This window comes from Lacerta agilis, chromosome Z (genome assembly GCF_009819535.1).
Source record: "Lacerta agilis isolate rLacAgi1 chromosome Z, rLacAgi1.pri, whole genome shotgun sequence".
Lineage (NCBI taxonomy): Eukaryota > Metazoa > Chordata > Lepidosauria > Squamata > Lacertidae > Lacerta > Lacerta agilis.
This window is the reverse complement of record NC_046331.1, coordinates 28,273,496-28,285,884: the sequence shown is the minus strand read 5'-3', so window position 1 is coordinate 28,285,884 and position 12,389 is coordinate 28,273,496. Positions and strand designations below refer to the sequence as shown.

The 12,389-nt window shown below is 42.3% G+C and overlaps 1 protein-coding gene across 2 annotated transcripts in view; it reads right to left on the bottom strand.

Annotated features, from left to right (window-relative positions):
- Positions 1–12,389, bottom strand: part of DACH2 (dachshund family transcription factor 2) — a 301,745-nt gene that overhangs the window by 106,698 nt on the left and 182,658 nt on the right. For both annotated transcript variants that reach the window (XM_033138097.1, XM_033138098.1), the window contains exon 3: positions 1,523–1,654. In XM_033138097.1, the coding sequence (XP_032993988.1) occupies positions 1,523–1,654 (132 nt within the window). The remainder of the gene's footprint in view (positions 1–1,522; positions 1,655–12,389) is intronic.

Here is a 12,389-nt window from a genome sequence, read left to right as displayed (position 1 = left end):
AAAAAGAACATGCACAAGAGATAATTGTTGGTATACACTTTATGACTGGGGAGAAGGGCATAGCTTAATGGCAGAACACCTGCTTTACACAGAGAAGGTCCCAGATTTAATTCCTAGTATCTTCTCATACAGGGGTAGCTTGTCTGGGATCCTGCAGTCAGACACCATTGGGCTAGAAGGACCAACAGTCTGGTCTGGTATATTTTTCTATTCATACGATTGCCATAAGGAAGTTGGCAAAATCACCCACCCTCTTTGCATATTTCTGTTCCACCCTGCTGTAATAACTCACTGCATGGATCAAGATCAATACATTGGCCATGTTTGCACATCATGGTAAGACTGCTGGCTCTTGTGCATTATTTGGAATGAGCAGTGTGCTGGTCCAATGTGCTTGATCACTACTGCTTTGCTCTTCCTGCACCATGAGTGGGAGAAATGAATCAGGAAGCTGAACAAATTAGGAAGCCACAATTCAGTTTGGGGTTTTTTGGTGATGCCCGAAACACTTTTACTATGTAGTGAACTGCCTTGTACCAGCTGGTCTTACAAATGAAGCTAAGTAAACAGTACTGTGAGCTGGGGAATCAATGATGTGAGCCTCTTCAAAGTCAAGAAGGGTTGCTAACCTTTTTTGGACCTTCGGAGAAATTGAAAAGTGGAGAAACTTTTTTGGACCCCAGGCGAAAATAGCTTCTATTGGCTACAACAGAAGGCTTATTTCAAGTCTAATTTCAGGAAATGAGACCCTGCAGGCATATTGTGCCATTGTGGATTGTCAATCCATACACCAGAGGATCTCAGGCAAGCCAGTATTCAGCCAGAGCTATGATATTAATGCATATAATGCAGCAACATTGTGGTATGAATATGATCAGTGTCTGGATTTGGAGACAACTCAACAGCCTCATAACAAGACTGAGAGATTAAAAAAATGGAATAATAAATCTTATCTCAAGCCTCAGCACCATATTTGCAACCTGGTGAAAATAATAGAGGCTTATCTTAGAAGATCCCATAAGGACATTAAGCTGATATACATTAAGTGCTCTCAAAACTTGAAATGTGCTAGATCCATGCTAATTATGATTAACACGTAAACACACAATCATTCTCCCCAAGGCTAAGCATTAAGATTGCCATTTGCCAAAAGCAAAAGGTGTGATCAACATCTCCCCCAAAGCTCATTTGTGCAACAATGACTTCTCCTGTTGCCAAAAAAGAAAAGAAAAAAATCCTCCATTGTGTGTGGACTTTTCCTGTCAATTATGGATGACTTCCAAAACATTCTAATTTTTGGAATGCAGTATGAGTCATCCCACAGAAAGACAAAGGTGGAGAAGCAAGTTACCACCATCATCTCCATAATCTGGCAGCTTTTCCATGTGTGACTCTCGTAAAGTGGCTATTCGAGTTGCAGGAGACCCAAAATAGCAACTGTTTGACAATGGAGGAGTTTCTCATTCCCAGGAGTGAACAGTTAAGGGGTAAACTCAAAGAAACATATTTCAGATTTGCTTACCTGCATTGGAATTCAGCTCCTCATTCTCAGATTCTGTCCCATTCTGACTCCCACTTCCATGAAGGCTATTCATGGCCATCAGCTTCATCTTCTGTAATTTCATCGCCTCTGCCATGGCAGCTGCTGTTAGACCTAGCCACAGAAATAAAGAGAAAAATTATTTAAACAAAATGACCAAACAGTCTTTCCTGTCATTTCACCTTGCCTAAGAACATACCGGTAAGATCCCTGCTGGTTCAGACCAAAGGCCCATCTAATTCAGAATCCTGTTCTCACAGTGGCCAAACAGATGCCTCTGAGATGCCTACAAGCAGGATACGTACACAATAACACTCTCTCCACTTGTGATGTTTGGCTTATTCCCTCCAGCACAGGAAGCAGTGTATTGCCATAATGGCTCTCAGCCATTGATAATGTGGGCAGTTGCTTGAGGGAGTGAGGCGAGACTCACACAGCAATTATAATTTATAACCTGGTGCAAATGGAGTTATAGAACCTGGTGGGCACCCTGATAGATATTCACACATATATTCATACTTATATGTATTTTGCATTCATATTTATATATTATGGATGATGATAGAAGATTGTACTATTCTCCAACTTAATCCTCACCCCTCACCCCAAATTTAGTAATTGGTTAGATGGTACCCATCCCTCTGCATTATTCATAAAGCTTTTCTGTCAAAACTGTGAACGAGTGAATTAACTAAAGAGGAGCTATGAGTAATCCAATCTTGAGGTATGCAATTAATTAATTAAAACTGAATGGCAAGCCACACTGCCTGCACTACAGTCCCTCATATTAAAACAAAACATTTAATTAAATTATCAAACTATTTGTAACTGGAAACATTCAAAAGGGGGAGAAAACACACAAAACCACTAAGGCTCTGGCGCCGCTATGATTTCAAGTCCAAATTGTGCCTGGTTTCTGGGTGCTCTACCAGTTGTATGCGATATCCGCATTCAAACCTGCTGTGGGTCAAGTGAGACATTCAGAAAGCAAGAACAATGAAACATCTGGTGGTATGAAATGTTAATGCACAATGCCATATTGACAATAGGAGGGGAGGGAAAGCCATGTTGCAGTCTCTGGGTCCCATACCCCTCAGAGATGAGTGCAGCTGCTCCTAGCTTCCATCAGAAGTAGGCTGGAGTGAACTGTCCTCCCTCCAGACCAGAGAAATCTTGCTAACTATGGGGTGAAGGAACCCATCTATCATTCTGCACCAGTTACTGCATGCTTTCCTCAAAAGGGAGCTTGTGCCTTCCTCAGGACCAGGCCAGAAGGCAGATACTACCTCTTGAGGGAAGATAGACTGTCCCTGATTGCCAGGGGAACCAGACCAGGTCTGAAGGTGGAGGCAACTTCCTGAGCAGAGGTGGGGAACCTTAGTCCCGAGGACCTTTCTATCTGTGTCTAGGCACCTTCCCCAAGGCCACACTCCTGCTCCTGATGTCATACCGTTCACTGGCCTTGTTTTGTATTTTCCTTGAGTGTTTTCGCCTGACTTAAAATTTGTCCCTGAATTCTGATAATGCTTCTTGCCTGGATGTGGGTGTGTACAGAAACTAACCTAATGGAAAAAAGGTGAAATTTACCCTCTACTGCACACACATAGAATCATAGAACTGTAGAGATGGAAGGGACCACAGGGTCATTTAGTCCAACCCCCTGCAATGCAGGAATCTTTTGCACAACATGGGGCTCGAACCCACAATCCTGAGATCAAGAGTCTCATGCTCTTCTGACAGCTATCCCTCTTTCAATCGATCAAAATCCAGGATAATCCTTCAGTCTTTCAAATGTTCAGCCTAGAACTAGTGAGGAGACCAAAACCTAGTTTGCAGATAGATCAGAAAGGAGGAGGAATGAGTAGGTTGAGTTCTGGGGTGCCGGAATGGACCACATCACTTATGACTGTATTGGGGGGGGGGTGTCTTCTTTTTTAATGCTTCTCTATGAAAATATTTTGATACAAACTTTGACATTCCAATTCCATCCTGGCTGTTTTGCTTGGAGTTGTTATCTGCAATGTGGGGGCAGTATTTAAAAAAAAAGTTACCCACCACTTGCTGTTTTCACTGACTGCCCCCTCATTGGTTCAACCAATTCATTCTGCTTTATGTATAAGTCCTAAAATGGCAGCGATGGTTTTAGGATCTTGGATGGAACATGCCAGGGTGGAAGTGATAGATGCCAGGCTAAGTCCAGCTAATAAGCAGCCTATGATATTGCCCCAGCACTGATCAGGAGCAGATTGGAAACTGGCCTCACCCTTCTCAGGGGAACTTCAGTCCCAGAATCTGAAACAAACCCAGTGAAAATGTATGTGTATTACTATTTGTATGTATCTTGGCATATTATTCCACCATGTAAAATGTTAAAATCAGTAAAATAACAATATTATCAACGATGGATGAAGCATAAACAAGATGCATCCATCTCATACTCTGAAAATCTTTTTAAGTTATATGATTGAGAGGAAATGACAAAATCAGAGTTGGAAAGGAAAAGGCCGGGTTAGATTGTATTTTCCCTTGCTTTCTTTTCAGAGACCCGCTTATGATGGTTGATTGATTTCATGACATTTTCCATTCCTTTTAGAGTCTAGGCTATGGGAATGATTTGTCAGGATTGTAATACTTAATACTTTTAGTGAGCTCCACTCCAGCGACCTTTATCTTATTCTGTATAGTTGACTGCCTGACCCTTTCAGTTCTCAGGATCACAAAGATGAATGTAAAAAGGCAGAGAAGGGATTTTGGGTGATGGGGTTGAAGAGAGTGGAGGGGGAGGGGGAAGAAAGACTTGCTGTCCAGAAAATCAGCAGAGTGTTCCATGTCCTACAATAATTGAACCTCTTTTTTAAAAGTGGCAACTGTCCTGGTAAATGCATTAACCGAAGAAGAATAAAAGTACTCATTGAACTTAGGTTTCCGTGAGGCTAAGGGGCAAAAACTGCAAACCTAAGCACTCTCCAATTGCACTAAACGCCACTGAACACAATGGGGCTTACTCCCAAGTAAATATGCCACATGTGTGGTGTACTGGTTACAGCAGGGATAGGGAACCTGTAGCTCTCTTGGCCAGGGCTGGGCTATTAATATTTGCTGCCTGAGCTAAGGACAGGATGACGCCCCCTCGCATCCACTCACTATGCAGGAGCTGAACAAATCAGTGTTGGAACTGGTAATGGGACAGCATCCTTCAACTGTACCTGAGGGCAGTAGCCTAGCTGAGATGAGGCTTCAGTTTTTGACTGTGTCACTCTGCCTGATGGTAGAGCTGGCCCTGTTCCAGAACTTTGTTGGGACACCAGCTCCCATCAAGCCCAGCCAGCACAGTCAGGGATGACAGAAGTGCAACTCCAGCAGCATCTAGAGGTGTTCAAGTTGCCCAATCCTAGGTTAGAGTGCTGATAGAGCACGAGACTCTTAATCTCAGGGTTGTGCGTTTGAACCCCATGTTGAGCAAAAGATTCCTGCGTGGCATGGGGATGGACGAAAGATTCTTGTGGTCCCTTCCACACACACCCCTGATTATCATCTTCCAACTCAAGAATGGGAAACATAATGCCAGTGGACAACAAAGGAGGTTTAAAGACCCTCTCAAGGCAAATCTTTTTTAAAATAGTAGTACAAACGCCGACAACTGCGAATCACTGGCCTGCGAGCCCTCCAATTGGAGAACAGCCTCTACCAAGGCGTCATGGACTTTGAAGAAGCATGAACTCAGGGAGAAATGAGCTAAGAGGAAGGGACATTTGGCAAATCCTCACCATGATCAACTCCCAATGGAAACCTATGTTCCGATCGTGGAAGGATGTGCGGATCCAGAATTGCCCTCCACAGTCACTTATGAACTCACTGTTAACACTGTGTTGATGGAAAACAGTCTTACTTGGCTATGTGTGAGCGCCAAAGAAGAAAGAACAATATAGGCTTCTATATAGCAGCTAGACTTAGAAGCTTCCCTTCTTGGTTTTGTTTCCACTATAGATGATGAATGTATGACTCTATCATTGTTATCAAATGGCACAGTTCTGAGGTAATAGGCTAAGGTAGGGACAGGGAACATCAGGCCCAGGGGTCAGATGTGACCCTTCAGGCCTCCTTATATGGTCCTCTGCAGGCTGCGCCCTCTCTAGCCATTGCCACACATGGAGTACACTAAGAACTATTTACAGAAAGCATGCTACAGAAAGTATAATACTTTAAAGGTGTAAATAAAAAGTGATCATTTTAACATTATTGGGGAGGATCAAAGAGCTGGTAGTGGCTGTCTTTCTACTGGTACTGAAACCTGACTACAAGTCTCATAATTTAGGAGTAAATGAACCTTTTCCCTGATTAAGCACCCGTCAACTTTGACTGATGAAGAGGAAACCACATTAGAAGCAACTAAGCTACCTGTTATCAAATTACAAAGCTTTTTTTTTTTTAATCAAAGGACTAAAACAGGCCATAGATCGACCAGCTAACAGGTTTCCAGTGACCTAAGGGGGATTTTCTTGTTCCAGTTAACAGCCTCTGAAGAATGCTTCCTTTTGATTCTTGTCTAAGACACAAAAATGATTGTCCCATTTAACCAGTGTTCTGTCGCATACACCAGAGAATCCTATTTACTTAGATGCTGGAGGAACATTAAAAACACAATAGTGTGATTGTCTTTGGAAGAAAATTTTTCAAGATTGACTTTCCCCCCTTCTTTTTTGAAAAAGAAGGGGGGGGGGAGATCAAAAAGCTAACTTTAATAGATGTTTGACTAAGGTCAGACTCCTAGGAAATGGAACACTGAAGATGAAAGCGAACAAATAGATTTGGCTTTTGATCTCGGCCAAATCCATTTGGCATTGTTTAGCTTTTCTATAATGCTTCAATTCTGGAGTGATATCATGGCCGAAATGAACTGCCTTCTATTTGAAGTTTCTTTTTTAATAGCTTTTGTAAAACTTTAACATGTACCACAGAAGAAGTTTAGGAAACAAAACAAAACAAAGCTTTCTAAGAATTTGGCTACAAGGTGTTCACACCCACCACACACCTGGTGGTTATTCTTATATAATACAGTAGCACTACATTGCGTTTTCAGCAGAGTAGTTAAGGGTGCAATCTGAAAGCACAAGTTCCATCAAATAAAGTGAGATTTCATTTTATAGAATTGTACTGTATGCATGAACAAAAGCCAGAAAAGTCCTTAGCTCAAATTTCACCTTTGTCACTGTTTCACTGGCCAACCTAAATGAATGTTCCAGGTTAGTGAAATTAACAAGGGTGTTGGTCTAGGAATGGGGTAACCCAAGTTGCAATCCACATTTAGCCGTGAAGCTCATTAGGCGAGTTGTGCCAGTAACTATATTATCAGGTTAACCTGCTTTGTAGAGTTGTCATAAGAATAAAATGAAGTGGGGGGGGGGAGTGAGAAACATGTAAACCTCTTATGTTCCCTGGAGGAAAAGTGGGATGTAAGTCCAAAAATGCTACAACCTCTCAACTGCAGCCAGCTCCCCCCAATTTGTAGCATAAGGACAACAATATTTACCTCCTGCATAAAACAGTTATAATAATGACTGAGATAACATACGTAAAGTGTTTTGAACACTTCCATGGTAATGTGCAGTTTCTCAATGGACAGCCCCAAGTCAACTCATCAACCATCTTCAACCAACCTGCCCTCCCTCCCTCCCTCCCTCTCCCATTGACTTAATACCTATATCTGCTTTTCATTCTATCTGCATCATCCCAGCAACCATCCCAATATTCATGAACTTTGGTGAGTGGCAGCTGCTACCCTTTGGAACTCTCTCCTGTAAATATAGAAAGGCACTGTCTCCATTGTCTTTCATTCTATTTCAACAAGCATTTGAAGGGGAATTATTATTATTATTTTAAAAACATGTATTGGACTTGAAATGGTTTTTACATATGAAATGGTTTTAATTGCTTTTTAAGTGAAATGTTTTCATTGTTAAATTGTTTTCAGATGTTTCATAAAAAGGGATTAGGTGTCACGATAAACAAATGAGCAAATGAACAAATAAATACCCTGATGGTTATGTGTTTTCTGAAATTGAAGTTAAGAGTTTGCATTCCAGCCAATTTACTCAAATGTTTGCAAGCCATCTTGAAACTGTGTTGGTTGGGATTCTGCTTTAGTGGCAACCTGCAAAGCACAGACCATCACATTATGTTGGCTTAGACATCAACACAAAACATGGTTTGGCATTAATGTCTGAGTCATATCATTGTCTTTTAAAAGCTACAAGGCTCTTGGTTGTATTTGATACAGAAGTCTAACACAACTCTGAAAGAGCTTAGCAATGCTAAAAGTAGAAACAAAATACGCACAGTTCCCACTTTTCAAATACAATGTGTTCCCAGGAAATTGTTCATTAGGTGAGCATTTGCATAACAAGCTGGCAATTTCCATTATTTCCTGTGGGAACATTTCTAATCTGTGATCTCCCCTCCCCCTCCCCAATGGTTTCCTCCTAAAATGGCTGCAGTCAACCAGCAAAAGAGAGACAGAGGAAAAACTGGTTTGCCCAACCTCTCCTGCTCCCTGATGTGTCAGATATCCCTCCCCCTCCATGCTTTTTGCCTGAAATGGCTGCTGTTAGCCAGCAAAGCACAAATAAGCGTGCAAACTCTGGATGTTTGGATATCTGGATCTGCCATTCAGGTAGTAAGGTTTGGGAATAATTCCTTGTGCTTGGATAACCAAGGTTTTGGATAACAAAGATTCCAAGAGCGGAATCTGCGTGTACTACAAGCAACCCCCAAGTTGTGCATGGGTTGCGTACCTGTCTCCTGTGTGCATAAGCCCGCCCTGCCCCATTCCACCCCACCCGCATTCTGCCCTCCTCTAGGTGCAAATCAACCCAAGCATTGGTAGTTGCACATTGGTTGAATGCTTCCAAAATGGTCACAGCCTGTACTTCACTAGCATTTTATAAAGCACCCCACCTTCAATCCAACATGTCTCACTAGAAGCACTGGGAAGGAAATTATTTTCCCCAGTCCCCTCCAGATAGTCCCCACTTTAAAAGCTTGCTTCCTAGTTACCAATTTTATTGGGATGAAAAGATATCCCATCATTATAACTGCAAGGCAGAAGGTTGGGGTTTTTTAATGGCCACGTGCCACTATGTTAAATCTGACATCCAAAGTTGCTTGAGCGTATATATTTAAATTAACACATTAAAACAATTTAAAAACAGCACCGGTAGGCGAGGAAGATAAAGCAATCCCTCCACTGTAGTTGAACTTAATTAAGCAACTGTTTCTTACACTTTTAATAATTGTTATTGATGGGATCAATAAAACAAGCAAGTTGAGGGAAACAGATGGAATGAAAAGCTTGTTGCTATTGAGTGCATTAATCTGAACACGTTTAAAGATGGTGCAAACATGCTGCAATTTGTAACTTGCGGGGGGGGCACAGGCAGTGGGAAAAGTCTGTTGTGTCTCCTGCGCAAGACTTGACGAAATGGACAGGACTGAGTCCTGCGAGAAGACTGTGCAAACCGCTGCGGGGGCCAGTTGTGCCCCTTCAGACTGCAGGTGGGAAAGGAGTGCAACTCCCTGTCACTGAACACACTTTGCACGCAAAAGGTTCCAGATTCAATCTTTGGCACTGTGGTATAGGGTTGGGGAAGACACTGGGAATTCAGCAAAGCTGCTGGCAGTCAATTTAGACAACAGGTAGTCAACCTTTTTATACCTACCACCCACTAATGCATCTTTCTTGACGGTAAAAATTTCCTTACCGCCCACCACTGCTCGATGGAAGGAGGATTCAGCTTGTGCTGTGGAACCCCCTACTGCCCACCTAGAATCCTGAACCAGGTTGACATCCAGGGACCAGGTTGATAACCCCTGATTTAGACAATTCTGGGCCAGATGGAACAATGGCCCAAATTGGTTATCATGTGCAATGCTTGATGTGTCTTGATGTGCAATGCTTCTCTATACAAAGCAAATACCTGCCCACAGAAATCTAGCACACCAGAGGAAGGACTAGGCTATGAGCATACTCCAAAACTCTTAAGGTTTTTTTAAAAAACAAAAAAACAATCAAACAGTGTATAAATAAATAAATATTCTCAGCATGTGATGGTTACTTGTATGTGAGAGAGACTTTACCTGTAGTCTCTAGTGGTAATATGCAAGCAAATATTTACTACCTTACTGAGAACAAGGACAGAGTTTATGACCACAGCTAATATTAAGAATGTAAGAAGGACCTTGCTGGATCAGGACAAAGGTCCATGTAGTCCAGCATTCTGCTCTCACAGTGGCCAACCAGATGTTGATGGGAAGTGCACATGAGCACAACAGTATTTCCCCCAGTTGTTATTATTAGTATTCAGAGGCATCCTTCCTCCTCAAAGCCTGCTGTTTCCTGGAGAAAACTGAAAGATATATGGAGGGAGGAGGAGAGCTGGACACTCAATATGTCACCACCACTCACAGATACTTTTTTGATCAGATTCCAGACAGGTTGATGATTAGCTCTAGAATGACGATTAGCATGAAATTTATTTTATTTATTCCACAAAATTTATGCACCACTTGATTGTAAAAAAACCTCAAAGTGGTTTACAAAAATATTTTAAAAAATGTATCTACATTGGAGTTCAAGGGCCTTATAATTAGGGTTTTTTCCCAGACAGAACTCACCAGAACTCAGTTCCAGCACCTCTCAGGTGGTCGCCATTGCCACAAGAGAACAATGGAGGCATTCATGGCGAGTTCCAGCACCTGTTTTTCTAGAAAAATAGCACTGCTTATAAAGTTAGTTCAAGTTCCTATTCATGCACGAAGATGCTGTTTGTTGCAAACAGTAGGTGGTGGGGGGGTAATTATTAGTGGAGGAAAACATGAGAGGACTTTGACCCCTGCCACAGTTCCCTGCAGATCATACCTTCCCAGCTACAATTTCTTTATTTTTTAATTTAAACAATAAGAGTAGTATGAATGATAATGCATAAAACATATTCCAAGTATAAGTGTGGCTGAAATAGGTCACTGCCATAGCTTTCCTGAGAAGTCATTCTTAAAATGCAACCAGATCTCCTGTTTCTCAACACAGATAGAAACTTCACTTCCTTAGGCTGCCTGCTTCAAACATGAAAGGCGATACTTATTCAAAGGAGCTGAAGTATGCCAACTGTAGACTAATTTGAAGAGAGGTCATCTTTGGTGAGTAACTTGCAGGGCTACAAGCTAAAAAACATTTTGCCCATTCAGCAGCATCTTGGAGGGAGAAAAACTGGAGCTGGTTACATTATTTAAGGCTTCTGCATCAGACCACAAAGGCTTTGTCTGCCTTTCTCAACTGGGACAAAAGTGTTGTTTTTAATCTGTCTTCTCTTAGCCAGTTCTCTGGCAGGTGTGTCATTCCCTTCTGGTACCCCTTGGAAGTGATAGGGTAGAAGGCAGGGAAGCCAGCAACAGGTGGTGCCAGAGCCAGTGACAGGTGCAGCCAACTAATTACCGTATTTTTTGCTCCATAAGACGCACTTTTTTCCTCCTGAAAAGTAAGGGGAAATACCTGTGCGTCTTATGGAGCGAATGGTGGTCCCAGGAGCTGAATTGCCCAGGGGCCAAAAGCAGATTGTGCTTTTTATTTTACAAAGAGAAAAGGGAGTGTTGAAAGGACCCTGCTCAGCAGCTGATCAGCAGGAGATCGGGAGAGAGATAAGAGTCCCCGGCTCCCTTTCAGCCCCGCCCTTCTTTGTTGAATGTGCTGCAGAGGGAGGTTGTTTGTTTCCCCAGGACATGTGACTGGCTGATTAGATTATCTGTCTGAAAACAGTAGAAATGGCTCCCTTTCCTTAAGATTTTTCAGAAATGTGAGTTAAACCCCATAAAAATGGGGCTTTTCCTCTTTGCTTTTCCCCCCTTGCAAAAAAAGCTGCAAAACCTTTAGCTGATCCTCAAAACAAAAACAAAAACAAAAAAAAACCTAGGGCTTTTCCCTTTGCAAAAAAAGCTGCAAAACTTTTAGCTGATTCTCAAAAAAGGCCTTTTGCCTTTGCAAAAACAGCAGCAAAACCTTTAGCTGATCCTCCAAACCCCCCCCCCAAAACCCCAGGGCTTTTCCCTTTGCAAAAAAAGCTGCAAAACTTTTAGCTGATCCTCAAAAACAAAACAAAAAACAAAACAAAACAGGGCTTTTAGAGGAGGAAAACCAGAAAAATATTTTTTTTCCTCCTCTAAAAATGAGGTGCGCCCTATGGTCCGGAGCGTCCTATGGAGCGAAAAATACGGTATTTTTTTTGCCCTATCTAAGACTAAGGAAGTGTAAGCTGCCACAGATAGTGCCACTGAACTGGGTGTAAGTAAGAAGACAGGCAAGTGGGGCCTGGCTGTGGGCATCAAGAGTTTGGTAGGGAAGTACCCCATTCACCACAACAGATCAGCCCCCCAAAGCTCTTTGATAGTACCTCTTCTGCCGATGCTGGCTAAGTAGTTTGGAAGGCATCACACAGACAACTGTTGTGGCTTAATATAGATTTCAGAATAAGGAGTACATTCACAAGAGATCTTAACCCAGAAGGGAATAACATACTTCTCACTTCCCCAAAAAGTTCATGCAAATTTGCCCCTAGGCTCAAGCAACCTATAGGTTTATCAATATTTCCTTCTGTATCTGGGGCAGAACACCTGTGACCCTTGAGATATTGCTGGACTACAACTCCCATCATCCCTGACCATTGATTGTGCTGGCTGGGTCTGATGGGAGTTGGAGTTCACAGGTTGCTCCCCACCCCACCCCGGTTCTTCATGGTGACAAGCACAGGGATTGCAGGAATCTCATTTATCTCCCCTTCATCTTTAACATCTGCATGGATAC